The sequence below is a fragment of the Herpailurus yagouaroundi genome, unplaced genomic scaffold, assembly GCF_014898765.1.
Source record: "Herpailurus yagouaroundi ecotype Mexico unplaced genomic scaffold, PumYag 160, whole genome shotgun sequence".
In the NCBI taxonomy this organism is placed as follows: domain Eukaryota; kingdom Metazoa; phylum Chordata; class Mammalia; order Carnivora; family Felidae; genus Herpailurus; species Herpailurus yagouaroundi.
The window spans coordinates 4,359,481-4,377,202 of NW_024412401.1; the positions used below are offsets into that span (position 1 = coordinate 4,359,481).

Here is a 17,722-nt window from a genome sequence, read left to right on the forward strand (position 1 = left end):
ATGAGAATTCATGAAATATGTTTCTCCAAATTTAGGAAATAGGATAACTTTTTTTTTTTTTAATTTTTTTTTTCAACGTTTATTTATTTTTGGGACAGAGAGAGACAGAGCATGAACGGGGGAGGGGCAGAGAGAGAGGGAGACACAGAATCGGAAACAGGCTCCAGGCTCTGAGCCATCAGCCCAGAGCCTGACGCGGGGCTCGAACTCACGGACCGCGAGATCGTGACCTGGCTGAAGTCGGACGCTTAACCGACTGCGCCACCCAGGCGCCCCTAGGATAACTTTTTAAATGTTGAGCTTTTTTATTCTTAAATGTTAGAGGCCAGTTCCATTGTGACATACAGTGAAATCATAATCCAGGAGCCTATTACTGATAGAAAAGTACTTTTTTTTATTCATTAAGCACTTACATATCTTTTTATGCCTTTTATACATTTTAGATCCTTATATAATAAGAACATATGTATACAAACCACCTATCACAGGTTGTCTCATTAATATCTTAGTGGAGAATTTAAAAACAGAACAGGGCGCCTGGGTGGCTCAGGTGGTTAAGTGTCCAACTTCGGCTCAGGTCATGATCTCATGGTTCGTGAGTTCAAGCCTTGGCCCAGGGCTCTGTGCTGACAGCTGGGAGCCTGGAGCCTACTTCGCATTCTGTGTCTCTGTCTCTCTTTGCTCCTCCCCCCCCCCCCCACACTCTGTCTCTCCCTCTCTCAAAAATAAATAAACATCAAAAATAAAAATAGAGCAATGGTAATACTCAATGAAATTCAGTAGTTTAACATTTTTAGAGGGCTTTCTTATATTGCTGCAATGTAGTTGAAGGATTGAGAGAATGACTTTATCGTAGATTTTTCATTATCTGAGCCGTACAACAGGTTGGTAGTAGGCAAGAAAATGACCCTTCTTTCTATTTCATGGAGGGATAAAATGGAAGTTCAGAGAGATGACGTAACATTGCCCAGCAGTGTAAAGCTAAGTAAGTAGCAGAGTGATGACCAGACAAAGAGAAGACTTGTGATTTTTGGTTCCACTATCTCAATGGTGGAGATAAGTGAATTTATAAGAGTGGAGAGAGACTTGGCATTGGAAGAAGAAGATATGGTTTTATAGTTTCTGAATTTTACATACTTTTGAAGCCCAGGGGAATATTTTGTGTTAGTATTAGCTATAAGCACACCTTGAAATAACTCAAAGTAAGGTAGAGATGTTCCCAAACATGAAGTCATACCAGGCTTATTTAGTGTTGGGTAATAGAATTCTCTTTTGTGTATCCTATCCTTTTGTGCCTACAGCCATGCTTTCACTTCTTTTTTTGATTTAAACAAAGTATGGTTAGTAATTTATACATTAGAGTGTTAAGATTGTATTTCCCCAAATATCTTCATCCTTTCCTATAAGGCATTCTATGCCAACATATGGCTTCAACTTGTGGTTTTTTTATATTTTCCAGTTTTACCTTCATTCATTAATTCACTCATTCGTTCATTCAAACAAGCACTCACCGTGGGCCACTAACATCCATGGTGATACAGAGATTCGGCATAGTGTCTGGCTTTAGGAGCTCCTCGGTCTAGTAAAGATAAACACGTAAACTAATATATTTCTGCTAAAGCAATAAACGTTATAGTAAAAGCAAGCATGAGGAGCCCACACAGGGCCAGAGTAAAAATTAACAGTGCTTTGGGTTCAAAAAAGACTTCTTGAAAAAGATGGTGTCTGAGCTTAATGTTTTAGGGCAAATAGGAATTTATTAGGCAAAAAGGTATGAATTTTCTTACTATTACCTACAAATGGCTAGTGTACTTCTGTTTCTTAGACATTGTATACACTGTTTCTCACTTTTTGTTCACCAAATTATTATTTCATGTGCATTTGGAATTGCTCAAATATCCCGTTTCTCAAAGCTTTTCCAAATCAGACCCTTCAGATTGAATATAATTTGGAAATGCTCAGACTGTCTACCATTTTACTAATATGTTGCTGTGGTTAGAACATTTTTTTTCTTGTAAATAATATAACATTGTGTCTGAATATGTCTTTGAAATATTTGATTTTTGCTATATTTGAAGTATTTTAAAAGACTTTTTTGAAAAAAGGTGTGATAGTATTCTTGGACTCAAAATTCACTACTAGTTGCTTTAGAAGAAAAAGCCTATAAAATATGAATAAAATATAATACAGAGGTCTAACAGTCCCCCAAATAGAATTTATTTAGCGGGGAGAAAAACTTATACACACTTGCTTATGTTATTTATTTTATTATACATAGTATAAGAGCAATCTTCTATTATATGAATGAAAAAATTATGCTTTTTGTACAATATAAGAATCACATTATTTTGCTCTTATCCAATTACAGGATTATTTCAGCTCCTTTTGTTTCAAAAGTTTTGTTTTTTTTTAGGTGGATTGAAAATTTTAGTTACTCAGCTCATTTTAAAATATGTTGCTTCTATATATCCATCTATCGTGTGTCTTAAGATTGAAATTTAGGTCAAATTACAACTTGAATTTAACTTTACAGAGCAAATAAGTGTGCCATCTTTAAAAATTGCATTCTAAATTTTAAGCACAATAGATCAAAGTGCATCTTATTTAAATATATACTCTGGAAAAGAAATCTCAATTATTTTCTCCCAAACTTTCTTAAAATAGTCACCGTTCTCAATATAAAACGTGAAGTTTAGCTTTCTTATTTTAAAGAAAGATGAAAAGTTGTTTATTTTAAAATTTTAATGACTTTGCTTTCAAATTATGGAAGTTCTTCTTTGGGGACAGCTTTATTTGAATTGTCTGTGACATTATATTTATTTCTTAAGGCTATGATTAAAAGTTTCATGGATGTCTACCAGCTTGCAAGCACTAGAATTGCCACATTAGAGAAGGAAATGACATCTCATCGAAGTCACATTGCAACGTTGAAATCAGAACTTCACACAGCTTGTTTACGGGAAAATGAAAGTTTACAATCAGTAAGTCCTGCGATGTTTTTTTAATTTTTTCTCTGTGTCTTGGGTCACATTACATTCGTGTTTTTATGGCTCATAAGATCACTCACCAATATATATAATTTAGCGCAAATGATCCATCCAGCAATGTAAAATTATTAGTGTGGAGAAAATTTTGAGGAAAGAAAGGCAATTAATTTTTCCATTGTATCATGTATAAAGATATGCATACTGTTATCAATGCTAAAACACGACATCAAGATTCCTTTGTGTTTGGCAGGGCAGCTGACAGTTGGATTTGGCAGTCTGCATAGTTAAAGCTTGCAACTGTCTGAAGATTCAGTGTGTCCCATTAAGACAGAATATTATTAATTATGCGTATAACCAAAATGGTAATTAGAACATGTGATGATTCTCTGTAGAAAACTAGACTTATCCATAATACATGCCTAGCTAAAGATGCATGTTGTGATTCATCTACATGATTAAAATTCAGTTTCAGCGGCCATTTTATGTCTTCAAATTTTAGCCCAGGATGAAATTTGGGCTCATTTAAGACTAAACAAAATGTTCTACATTTGAAATATGTGTTTGGGGAGTATCAAACAGTGAATAAGGGAATAAAATAAGCATTTAAACTTTTTTCTCCAAAGTCAGATATATCAACAGCGAGATTCAGAAGATTACCAATCATTGGAATGTCTTTTTTCCTCTTTTCGTTTGATTGTAATGGATCAGGGTGACTTGTAGGGGAAAAAATGGTATCATTTTGCCATTCAGCGATTGACCCTTTTCAATGGTGTATTCAACAGAAAAAGAGTTAGCATGAAAGCAAATAGCTGCGTGGCTGTGGGTTAGTTCTTCAGCTCCGTCAGATCTTAGCTCAGGTGCTCGCGTCCCATGAAATGACCATAGTATTGAGGCCTTCCCCCAGCCCCAACCTCTGTCTCATTCTCGCCCCATATTGCCTACGTACCTTTCATCTTCCTTGTTTTATTTCACTGTAGCACTTATTATTGATTGACATAAACCTCATTTTATTTATTTGCTTACTGTCTGTTCCTTACCCTCATAGAATATAAGTTCCATAGAGACAAGCGATTTGGGGCATTTCTTCACTGCTATTTCCTCTTCTCTCTAGAGGCAAGAACAGTTTGGCCCATAGTAGGTGTTTAACTGATGCTCATTGAGTGAAAATACTGGCACTTCATCCAATAAATGAACAAACCAATTATTTGGGACCTGAGATGTTGAGTTTAGTTTGTATGTATTTATTTTTAAAGTTTATTTATTTATTTATTTATTTATTTATTTATTTATTTAGAGAGAAAACACAAGCAGGGGAGGGGCAGAGAGAGAGGGAGGAGAGAGAATCCCAAATAGGCTTGGCTCTGACAGTGTGGAGCCCAACGTGGGACTCGAACCTACAAACTGTGAGATCATGACCTGAGCCGAAACCAAGAGTCAGGTGCTTCACCAACTGAGCCATCCAGGTGCCCCAAGTTCAGTTTTTCAAAATGACTTTGTTAATTCCTTAATGAGGGAGTAGTAAATTTGATCTCCACCAAGAGAAATTAAAGAGGAAACTTATTTAAAAAATTGAGTATTTTAAATTTATTTTAGCCTTTCTCTGAAACCTATTCACATTTCCTCCTGTGAGCTCTCTGGTCCCATTAGTTAGTATTTCATTATACTGTTTAGTTATGTCAGCTTTGTTGGGTCATACAATTATTTATTGTTTGTTACTGCTATCCATATAAAAGTAATTACTTTTATTTTAAGAAAGGCCAAACTTGATAAGGTAGGATTGTTTCCCCATGGATTCAAAAAAATTTTTTTATCAATTATTGTTCTACTAATGCCTTAATGAAAGTGTGCCTCACTACCATCATAAAACTCAACTCCTCCGCCTTTTCCCCTTCTGAACACATCTGTAAGGAGATGCTCACCATCTTATTTGTAAGAGGTGGTTCACCCTAGCAATGATTCTCAAAAGGGGACATGTGTAATGTGAAAAATCTCCCAGGCTGTGACAATGTGTCTTTCTAGGAGAACGCTGCCCGATCCTGTATCTCTATAGGATCTTTACTCTCAGGTCTCTTTCCTTATTTGAAAATGACTATTTTTGAAACAGTAATAAATTGGCATAATAATTTTATGTTTTTTTTTAAATTTGTTTTTTCAACGTTTATTTATTTTTGGGACAGAGAGAGACAGAGCATGAACGGGGGAGGGGCAGAGAGAGAGGGAGACACAGAATCGGAAACAGGCTCCAGGCTCTGAGCCATCAGCCCAGAGCCCGATATGGGGCTCGAACTCACGGACCGCGAGATTGTGACCTGGCTGAAGTCGGACGCTTAACCGACTGCGCCACCCAGGCGCCCCAATAATTTTATGTTTTTAATATATTTGTGTATGCTTTTTCACACTTGAACTCCTTAAGAACTCTCTGAGGAGAAGAGCCTCAGTCTCTGTATTTCATAGATGACGGGTGGTACAGTTTGGCAGATAGGAGCATGGGTTTTGGACTTATATCCGTTAGGAATACAATCAAGTGTAAATAACAGAAAACCTGACCAACATGAGTTAAGAAAATCCAGGTTCTTTGTGTTCTTTTCTCCCACACATAGCAAGAAGTCTAGAAGTAGGTGTCTGTTGTCCTGTGGCTGATAGTGGTCCAACTTCTCTGTGATTTCTCTGCTGTTCCCTCATTGTCGTAAGACAGCAGCCAGATATTTACGATCACACCCAACTCAGAAGGATGGGGTGGCTCAGAAATATCTGTTTGACAAAAGCCTTGGAAGGCTTTTCCTTTAAAAACAGTTTAAATATTTGTATTTCATATAAATTTCTTTAAATACTGGTAAATTTTAATAGAAATTTAATAGATAATAGTTCATTAAATATCTAAAAATATATTCAAGTATTTATATTTTTTAAAAAGAATAGGTTTTCCCAGGAAGCTCTGAACATATTTCCACTTATATCCCATTGTCTGGAAATGGGTCGTGTGGACACTCTTAGCTATAATGAGTCGAGGGACAAGGGAATTAGGAATCAATAATGTGTGCCATAGAAGTCAATAAATGTGGATTTAATTTCAATTTTGTCAATTGCAAATTGTGTGGCTAAGTAGAGTTTTCATCTGTAAAATGGGCTAATGATCCTACTCCCTAACAGAGATACTGGGAGCTCTAGTGAGAAGTATGAAGCACTTTAGACTTGGCTTTGCTCTTAGTGAGTAGTGAGTCTAAAAAAAAGTTCACTAGTATTTTTATCACCCTTATCTTGATAGAAAGTAATTGGATTAAAAGATTATTTACTAACCTCCCATCGTCAGCTGCAAATCCTGTCATTTTGATCTGCCTCCTACTGTAGCCTTGAGTTTGTAATTCTTCCTCTGTGATCACTGTCAGTATGGTCCAGTGACTGAGCTCTCTGCCCTTTCTTGCAGCCTGTTTTTCCCTCCTTTTCACTGACACGTTCTTGAAAAGTGATCTCCTTGCTTCTTCTAGATGCTCATGTCCCATTTATTCCTCAGTTTTGCCGCTCTCTGGCTTCTGAGTCTATCATTCCACTGAAACTATTTTCTCAGAGGTCACAAATTATTTTCTGCTTGTTCTGTATTCATGCCTTTTAATGCCATGTTCCTTCTCATGCCTTTTAATTCTTCTGCAACATATGAAGCTTTTAACTACTTTCTTCTTTAAGCACTCCTCTCTTGTGGTTTTTTTTTTTTTTCCACTTGTTATCAACTTCCTTCTTTGGCTCTCTGGTCTCTACTTACTTGAGCTCTGCTTTCTTTGTATTATATTTTTAATTCTTTATCCATTAGTTCAGTATTTATTCAGCATCTATTCTATAGTAGGCACAATTCTGGTCCTAGTAATATTATGTGAACCAAAACAGATAATTCTTGCTCTTATGAACTTAAAATCTAATAGTAGAAGAAATTATTTTCATATAATTAAACTGATGTGTAATTAATAACCAGGATAAGTGCCCTGAAAGGAAAGAACCGAAAGCACATATAAGAGTTTTTTTAAGCCAACGAGCCTACCCTAGACTAAGGTATCGGCAAAGCGTTTTCACGGTCAGTGATGCTTGAATTAATATCTGAACACTTGATAAGAGTTATGCAGGAAGAGAGCAGTGTTCCAGATCAGCAGGAGGTGTATGGGAACATCTAGAAGACTCTATGATAGAAAGAAGAAATTGAGAAATACCAGTGTGGCTGGAATAAAGAGAGCAAAGGAAAGAGTGACTTGAGTGAGATAAGAATGGTCTAGAGAGAAGGAGAGAAGTCAGACTCTGTTGCCCTTGTCTTAAGAGTAAAGGGAAAGTCATTGGAAACTTTAAAGAAGGAGTGACATTCTCAGTTTAGTTTTTTAAAAAGATGATTTTGGCTGTAACATGAAGAAACAATTGGATGCGAAGAACAAGAGAAAGGGGTATGCGAGATAATTCCTGGATTCTTTCCTTTTGGAAATGGATCAATGACCTTATTTACTGAGAGAAACAATGGAATAGTTTCATATAATTTTCATATAATTTTCATATAATTAAAGAGTTTTTTTAAGCCAATATTGTGAGTTGAATTTTGAGTATATTGAGTTTGAGGTATGTTTGAGACATCCAACTGGAAATACCAAGAAAGGTGGCTTGATAGGGAATTCAAGCAAAATGCCAACCTAGAGATGCACATTTTAGGTCATTGTCATATAGATAGGACTTGAAGCTGTTAGCAAGAATGAGACTATGTTGGGAAAGTTTTAGAGTAAGAGGAAAAAAAGGCCTAAGACTAAAGCTTGAAAAACTCCAACATACAATGCTTGAGAAGAAGAAGAAGATAAGGTTGGAAAGGAGGCTGTGAAGGAATAGGCAAAGAGATCAAATGAAAACCAAAAAAATGTGATGCCATGAGAATAGAGTGTTTTAACAAGGGTGACATATCAATAGTGTCACATGTTGCCCAAGATCAAGTAAAGTGAGGACTGAAAATGGCCTTTGGATTTAATGCATGGAGGCCCTTGGGATCCTTAGCAAAGGCTCTTTCAGTAAGAGATGGAAAGTTAAGTGGGAGTTGACGAAAAAAGAAAAGAAAACAAAACAAAACAAACCACTGAATTTAAAAACTATCTCAAGGATTTAGCTGTTGAGTGCGAGACATAGGAATGGAATATTCAGAGAGGATTCAGGGAGTTTTGCCTTAATATGGGAGTGAATTAATCATGTTTCAATATCTTCTTGAATGAATATAGGCTTTGGTTTTGACCACGTTCACCATACTGTTCATTTTTCTAATTTCAGTTTTCAACTTTTCACACTCTAGATATTTTTTGACTAGTGTTTGCATGATATATTTTTTCCATTCTTTTAACCTGTGTTTATATTTATAGTGGGTTTCTTATAAAAAAATATAGTTTGGTTTTCTTTTGTCTATCGATTTGACAATCTCTGTCTTTTAATTGGATGATTAGACCACATACATTTAATATAATTATGGGTATTTGGGGGGTTTTGTTTACCACTTTACTTGTTTTATGGAGACAGATGCGATAAGACATGATCTCTGCTCTTATGTGTTCCTCTTCTAACAAGGGAAACAAACAGAGAAGCAAATCACAAAAATAGGCATGTGTAAAGTCTTTGGAGCACAGATGAAAGTGGTGTTCATTCTTCCTAACGTTGCCATTAAAAGATGAGATGCTTGTAGGAGCCTTTGAAGAATGTGTAGCAATTTGACACCTTGTTAAGGGGCAGAGCAATAAAAATTTATATTTTATTTTGATTTGAGGAATAGGCCTTATGGATAATACAAATGTTTAATGCATTAAACTGTGTAAGAAGTTGTTTGTTTTTTTTTGTATAATAGAAAATGTGTTGTTGCTTTAGCTCCATTCCCCTTCTCAAGTAAAGGCAGCCACCCCACCCGAACAGCCTGTACCCATCGGAACCCAAGACTGCTTGCAACTGTCACTCCAAACCCCACCTTCATATATTTCCAGTCCATTCTTGCACCATCCAATCCTCGCCTTTTACTCTATAATCTGATTTGATTCTGACTCTGACCATTTTGCTATTGATGTTCTTATTTGGTCTTTCTAGTAACTTGTTATTTAGGCCATTCTCAAAACTCATTACGGGTTCTCAGATGAACTGGCTGTCTTGACCTTTGATAGCCACCCAACCTACCATCGCCTCCTCCCCACAGGCCCTCATCTAAGGCTTTAGAGTCAAGCAGGCCCGAATGTGCGGTGTTATTTATTATCCATACAATATATTTATTTATCCATATAATAAATTGTTTATTATCCATACAATACTCTAAGCATCAGTTTCTGTATTTGTAATGTGTAGATAAAGTTGCCTACATTGTAGGGTTGGTCTGAGGATTAAAGATACTGTCTGGCATATTAGCAGGTGCTTTAATAAATTTATTTTCACCATAAATTTTATTTAATAAGTTAAATAAATAACATTTTTGGATAGTTACATATATTTCCCACAGCTAAGCTATACACATAGCTTTAAAAAAATATATGTAACCATGAGGAAATCTTTTGATGCATAGGCAAAGACCTAAAACAACCCTTATAAGTCAGTGCTTTTAGCTCATACTAAGTACAGTGCTAATGATAGTTGTCATTGTTATCACGTATTTAATGAACTGAAGGAAGTCAGTATATGTTCACTAACCATCTTTTCCAGCCATTTCACTATCTAAGAATGAAAAATAAATATTCATTATGAATAAAAAACTTACTATATCCTGGTGTTGTAATGCATAGAAAGAGAGATTGATCATATTGTAGACATGAATAGTCATCTTTAAAAACTTCATCCCTCTTAAGGTGCTATTGTCATTTTTCTGCTCCACAGATAGATAATAATAATGCTGGAGTGCATCGAAAAGTTCTCCTCAATTGTGCACTTGCCAGTACTTTAACATTTTCAGTGTGTTGGTCCTTGACCCATTAACTTAGGGCTGTTCTAGAGCTTTTATCTTGAGTAAGAGTAACCAGAAAGGGCTTCAAGTGAAGAGCTTTCGAGCCACAGACAGCCCAGCAGAGAACGGTGCAGCAGTCAGAACCAATTACTTGTGGGTGTTTGGAGGCCGGCAGACCCATGGCCGGGGAGAAATGCATGATATTGCAGTCTGTGAAACACAAAATGCCAAACCCGAATACTTTGCTGTGAGTTACAGTGCTGCAAGCTAGAGTATTGATTTGCTTCATTTCCCCTGTATGTTTAAGCAGTATGTTTTCAATTCTATAGTACTTTATTTATGAGAAAATAACAAATTACGCATCAGGGGAGCCTTCCAGTTAGTATCTTCCCAGGGAAGAGATCTTTGCATATTGTTCAGATTATGTCAGATTTGATAGTTGTCAAGAAGTACCGTATTGTTAATAAAGATGGAAGATTTAGATATTTTGGTTCAGGTAAGATGAAAATAAAAAACAAGAATCCCCTTTCTCTTAAGTTTTCAAGTAATAGTTTGTCACATTTGTTTCTGTTACATTTTCTTGAGAGAGGAAGGAAGGATTATTTGTCAGTATTAGTGTCATGTGGATCGAGAAACAGACACTTTAAGGAACTTACTTGAGTTAAGTTGCTTTCATGAACTTTCAAGTACTTTATCACAGTTGACTCAAGATGTTTATTATTGAGATTTTTAACCATTCAAGAAAAAAAAAATTTTTTTAAGTGAGCCATAAGCCATAACTTAATTTGTTGGGAAAGGCTATGCAGTGCAGTAAAGCACAGATTCTGGAGTCTCGCTGCCAGGTTTTTAATTAGAACCCAACAGATTAGAACCCAAGGCCTCTGATTTCTTGTGTGGTGCTTTTTCCTATGAGAATGAAGTGTGGCCCAAGACAAATCTCTACTGTTACGGCACTTCAGGTGTAGTGGAAAATACACTGTGAGACAAATAATTAAAAAAGAATGATGTTGAAGTCGAATCATAGAGGGCTATGAGAACGCAGAACCTGGGGACCTGATGTAAGCCTGGGATGACCCACTTGAGGAATTGAAACCTTAGTTGAAAAACATGAAGACTAGGTAGGCAGTTACCTCACACGTGTCAGAATGGCTACAATCAATGGTTACGATCAAAAACACAAGAAACAAGCGTTGGCGGAGATGTGGAGAAAAAGGAACCCTCATGCACTCTTGGTGGGAATGCAAACTGGTGCAGCCACTGTGGAAAGAAAACAGTGGCTCAAAAAATTAGAAATAGAACTATCCTATGATCTAGTAATTAATTACACTACTGGACATTCACCCAAAGAGTACAAAAACACTAATTCAAAAAGATATGTACACCCCTATGTTTATTGCAGCATTATTTACAATAGCCAAGTTGTGGAAGCAGTCCAAGTGGACAGATGAATGGATAAAGGATATAGTTTGTGTGTACACACACAATGGAATATTACTCAGCCATAAAAAGAGTGAGATCATATCATTTGCAACAACATGGATGGATCTAGAGAAAGATAAATACCTTATGATTTCACTCATATGTGGAATTTAAGAAACAAACCAACCAATCAAAGGCAAAAAAGGGACAAATAGAGACAGAATAGACTCCTAACTCTAGAGAACAAACTGATAGTCACCAGGGGGAGGTAAGTGAGGGGATGGGTGAAATAGGTGAAGGGGATTAAGAGTACACTTACGATGAGCACCGAGTGATGTATGGAAGTGTTGAATCCCTATATTGTAAACCTGAAACTAATGTAACACTATATGTTAACCACACTGGCATTAAAATAAAAAACTTAAATTAAAAAATTAGTAGTTGACGGGAAAATATGGGGTACTCAAGGATTGGAAGGCTGGCTGTGTGACTGGAGCAGAGGGAACGAGATGGCGAACTGGGAGGGATGAAATGGAGGAGGGGCCAGATCAGTGTGGTTATAAGTGAGGTTCTCAGCTGTCTGGGCTCTCTGAGGCGTCTCCGACAGCTGAACTGCAAACATCTACTCCCTCTGCTTTATGTATTTACTTTTCCCAACTCCGAATTTCATTTTTTTTTCTAGTTCTTAAAAGTCCCTGACATTTGATGCTGTAACAACACTCCTTTTACCCTTTTGCTAAATACTGCTTAGTTAGATGCTCATTAAATTCTCCCGTATTTTTATCACGAGCTCCGCCTCCAGCCCCTGGAGACTAACAGAGCTAAATAAGGGAAACATAAAATATGAAAGGTAGGACAGCCCAGTCAGCATGCAGGCATTTTCCTTTGATCCTTGACACACATTTCCAAACTTTTAAAGGTTTCTCATATTCCAGAAGCTCAAGCTTTGTTTGGTATAGTGAATAGGGGCCTGAAGGTAATAATGCATATTCTATTGGCCGCACACCTCCTTTCTAGTCTTTTAGTTTTTGTATCATGTACTTTTTTTTTTTAATTTTTTTTTTAATTTTTTTTTTAACGTTTATTTATTTTTTTGGGGACAGAGAGAGACAGAGCTTGAACGGGGGAGGGGCAGAGAGAGAGGGAGACACAGAATCGGAAACAGGCTCCAGGCTCTGAGCCATCAGCCCAGAGACCGACGCGGGGCTCGAACTCACGGACCGCAAGATCGTGACCTGGCTGAAGTCGGACGCTTAACCGACTGCGCCACCCAGGCGCCCCTGTATCATGTACTTTAAAGACGGCCACTTTCATGATGAATGATACCTGGATAGTGGCTGTAGGGGCATGATATTCTAAATTTTATATGTATATTAATATATAAATATAATATGCTTAATTATATAAATATATAATTTATATATCTAGAATAATATGTAAACATTTTATATTAGATATATTCGATTTTGTATGTAAGTATAAATATAAAAGATATATAATAAATATAACATATTTATATAGTTCTATTCTTCAGTAATGAAATACTGCAAGGGTGGAGCAAGGAGTGGCAAGAATGAATATTTCGGGGGCTCCTGGGTGGCTCAGTTGGTTAAGTGTCCGACTCTTGGTTTTGGCTCAGGTCATGATCTCATGGTTGGTGAGTTCGAGCCCCGCATCGGGCTCTGCGCTGAGAGTGCAGAGCCTGCTTGGAATTCTGCCTCTCTCCCTCTTTATGCTCCTCCTCCACACACTCTATCAAAATAAATAAATAAGCTTAAAAAAAAAAAAAAAGAATGAACATTTCAAATTCTGATCGTTGTCATCAATCAGTAATAAAGTTGTAGAAAATATAAATGGTAATTTGACAATCTAATGCTCTAATTTTTTATACTGGTTGTTCAAAGAATAGCAACATGTGACTATGCTTACGGGTATCTCTCTTACAATTTTATCTTTCTTACTAAGTTGGGTTCTTTGAAGGGCTTCAATTGCCTGTTAGATTTTCAGGCATTTCTGCTTCAATTTTCTGCAAACACCACAGACTCACTGAGGTCCCAAACTTAACATTTCTTCAACTTTACTACTCCCCATTTTCCCCAGTTCTCCATTCCCTACATTCCTTATCCCTGGCATAACTATCCACCTTGCAGGCCAAGGCAGAAGCCTTAACCTTTGCCCCACTTTCCATCTACCACCAATATTTACTCATTTGCTAAGTCTCACTGTTTCTATCACCCCAGATCCCCTAGATCCATTCTCACCTTTCTACTGTTGTGATCACAATAACTTTTCCTTGAGTTATTTCAATGGTTTTCCAATGGGTTTCCCTAAATGTAGTTTCCCCCTTCCATCTTGTCTGCTACATTAGTGTGAGAGTTTTCTTTCTTTCTTTCTTTCTTTCTTTCTTTCTTTCTTTCTTCCTTCCTTCCTTCCTTCCTTCCTTCCTTCCTTCCTTCCTTCTTTCCTTCCTTCCTTCCTTCCTTCCTTCCTTCCTTCCTTTCAGTTTATTTATTTATTTTGAGAGAGAGAGAGAGTACACGAGTGAGTAGGGGAGGGGCAAAGACAACAGGAGAGAGAGAGAATCCCAAGCAGGCTCTGCACTATCAGCATGGAGCCCGATGCAGGGCTTGGACTCATGTACCATAAGACCATGACTTGAGCCAAAACCAAGGGTCAGACACTTAACCAACTGAGCCCCCTAGGTACCGCCAGAGTTATCTTTCTAACACACAAATATGAGCAGACCATATCTTGCCTCAAAACATATTTTGGCTCTGAACTTTTATGATGAAGTAAAAAGTCTTTATCATTGACATTCCAGGTATATTCTGACTCCATCTGGTTTTCAGTTCATCTCCCAGTTGGCAGGAGTAAAGGTTCCCTTTGGTATACTCATTTATCAGTGCATTTATCTGTCTAAATACTTTGACTTATATAATCAATTAGTTGTGTATATATTACCATACTGTGAGTCTGTGAGGTCATGTCTTATTTATTTTTTAAAATTCATTATAATGATCTGACTTTAATAAATGCGGGTTGATTTGAATTGAAATTAATTGGAAGAATACTCCTTCAATGATATTTATTCAATACATACTTGTTATGGAACGTATACTTTGCACAAACCATAATTCCCCCCAAATTTTTCCCACAAAAAATTCTCTGAAATTCTCATCATACTATATTTCATATGCTTTTCTAGCCAACACTTCATGAGAAGAAATAGTATAATTTATATATTATTATATCTATGATAGTTTTAAGTAAATACTTTAATATAAGTTGTACATTTCTTCTATTCACAAACAAAAACAAACAAAAAACTCCAATTGTAACAAACAAGAACATTCTTTTCAGCATACCACTTAAATAATTTTAAACTTTGTCAGATTTTTTTGAGACCCCTTCTAGTATATATTTACCCACATAGACATAAATTGACCAAGTTTAGTGCCTTTTACTTACATGGTGGGTACTCAATAAATGATAGCAATGATATACCAATGATAGCAATGATATGTGCCTCGGTCTAGCAAAAAGTGTGAGTGTGAGAGATTTATTTCAGAAGTAGAAAGCTTATTTTAAAAAATATATTTCCTTAAACCTTTACCTCATACCATGTATGAAAATTAACTCAAAATGGATCAAAGAGCTAAATAGAAAAGCTAAAAATTTTTAATAAAAGACATAGAAATAAATTATGATTGTGGAGTTGGCAATAGATTTTTAGATATGATACCAAAAGCATAAGTGACAAAAGAAAAAATAGACAAATAGGACTTAATCAAAATTAAAAACCTTTGTGCATTAAAAAACACCCCACAAAATGGGAGAAAATAGTTATAATCATATATCTGGTTGGGATCTAGTGTATGGAACTCAACAACTCAACAAAAAAGGGCAAATGACCTAATTTTTAAAATGGGCAAAAGACTGGAATAGACACTTCCCCAAAGAAGATATGCAAATTACCAACAAATGCAGGCAAAGATACTCAACATCATTAGTCAGTAGGGAAATGCAAATCAAGACCATGAGATACCATTTCCACTGACAAAGAATACCATAAAAGAAAAAAAAAAAAAAAAAAGGAAAATAACGAAGGTTCATAGCAGCCCTGTTCACAAAGGCCAAAAGATGGAAGCAATGCATCAGTTGATGAATGGGTAGACAAATATGGTATAACCAGACAACAGACTATTATTCAGCCATAAAAAGGAATGAAGTACTGATACATGTTACAACATGGACGTACTTTGAAAACATTATCCTAAATAAAGAAGCCAGACACAAAAGGCCACATATTATATGATTCCATTTATACGAAATGTCCAGAATAAGCATGTTCTGTCTTCATAGAGACAGAGCGCAGATTGGTGGTTGACATGGAAAGGGGGTGGAAGGAATGGAGAATGACTATTTAATGGGAATGGGGTTTCCTTTTGGGGTGATGGAAAAGTTCTAGAGCTCTGAAGTGGTGATGGCCGCACAATACCGTGAAGATACTTGATGCCGCTGAATTGTACATTTTAACATTATGACAACAGTAAGTTTTATGTTGTGTGTGGTTTACCACATTGAAAAATATTTTGGGGGGTGCCTGGGTGGCTCAGTCGGCTGAGCATCCAGTGTCAGCTCAGGTCATGATCTCACGGTCTGTGGGTTCGAGCCCCGCGTCGGGCTCTGTGCTGACGACTCAGAGCCTGGAGCCTGCTTCGGATTCTGTGTCTCCCTCTCACTCTGCCCCTCCCCTGCTCGTGCTGTGTCTCTCTCTGTCTTTCAAAAATGAATAAATTTTTTTTTAACGTTTATTTATTTTTGAGACAGAGAGACAGAGCATGAACGGGAGAGGGTCAGAGAGAGGGAGACACAGAGTCTAAAACAGGCTCCAGGCTCTGAGCTGTCAGCACAGAGCCCGACGCGGGGCTCGAACTCACGGACCGCGAGATCACGACCTGAGCTGAAGTTGGCCGCTTAACCGACTGAGCCACCCAGGCGCCCCAAAAATGAATAAATGTTGAAAACAATACTTTTTAAATATTTCTTTTCATTTTTGGGTGGTATGGATAGGCAGCTAGATCGTTGCTTACACAGAATGGCAGTGGGTTGTGCTGGAAAGTAGCATGACAGGGAATCAGAGGAAATGTGGGTTCTAGAACCACCGTTGTCACCAACTCCTCACAAAGCTTTGGAAAATAAATTATACAGTCTCCTTGGTCTTGGGTTTTCCTGGCTTTAAAACGAAGGATTTCAATTAGATGAAATCTCAATTCCCTCTCAGCTCTAAAATTCTTCAGTCGAAGTTACAAATACTGATTTTGAATATTTGGATTCTAACTATGTTTCATTTTGTTCTTGCTTCAATTTACAACAATAAAATGAGTGTGTGTTTCTAAATTTATAACATAATTATATCTTGAGTTTGGTTATATTCAGCACCAATAACCCATTTGTAAATGTACACCAGTTATATAAATCTCACAATATAACTTGTAACGAGGTAGTCAAAAAGTCCCCAAAGTAATCTGCAAATGTATTAGCGTATTTGTAAGGAGTATTTCCTTTTTTTCATGTGAAGTTTTTTTGATATTTAATATGTTAGGAATGTGAACTTTTAACTCGTCAAACTATTGTAACATATTTGAAAATTATAGTAATTTGATTAAAATGTTGCCTATAAGGCAAAAGGTTTAGTTAATAGAATCCATATGTAATTAAAATGCAGAACTAAATGTAATCAGACTCCAGTGACTAGTGCCTTCATATTGATAGTTTCACAATGGCCTCTGGGGTTGAAAGTTTAAATGTTGCAGAATGCAACAACACTGTAGAAAACAGCTTCAGCTGGCAGTTTAGCTTTTTAAAGGCATCAACAGTTACTTGGTAAGATGTGAATATCACATCCTAGACTTCCATCATTTTAGGAATATCTTCAGCAGGCAGGTGGTGGGAAGTGCATGGCTGCTGTGCGGGTGGAGAAACACCCTCTACAGCGCTGTTATATAAACAGCCCATGATGAAGGGCCCTGCAATGAGCCAAGCCCCGGCCTCCCTCCTCCTCCTCCTCCTCCTTTTTAAATAACACAGTTGCTTAATTTGAGTGAATTCATTTGAATCATATGAAATTTATAGACACAACACTATGCACCAAGCCACAAAAAAAAAAAGTTACAAAAAATTTTTTCCTGAGCTTAAAAAAAAATTATTTTCTCTGGACAGTTTTAAGAGTCGACATCCTGTGTTAGAGTTCTGTAATCATCACCAGCACAATTTACAATCAGAACACACAGAGAGCCAGTTTAGACCAGCTCATCTGTTGATCTTGGCAGAGACCCTTCATCTCACTGTGTGCAGCTGCCACTTGAGAGTTGGGGGACTCAGCAGAGAACCAGGG

The 17,722-nt window shown here is 36.8% G+C and overlaps 1 protein-coding gene across 9 annotated transcripts in view; it reads left to right on the forward strand.

Annotated features, from left to right (window-relative positions):
- The window catches only part of CCDC171 (coiled-coil domain containing 171), a 309,506-nt gene that overhangs the window by 260,322 nt on the left and 31,462 nt on the right, over positions 1-17,722 (forward strand). For 8 of the 9 annotated variants that reach the window (XM_040481303.1, XM_040481300.1, XM_040481302.1 and 5 more), the window contains one exon: positions 2,829-2,981. In XM_040481303.1, the coding sequence (XP_040337237.1) occupies positions 2,829-2,981 (153 nt within the window). Of the gene's footprint in view, positions 1-2,828; positions 2,982-8,832; positions 9,231-17,722 lie in introns of those variants that run through there. The other variant, XM_040481306.1, reaches the window with a different exon arrangement.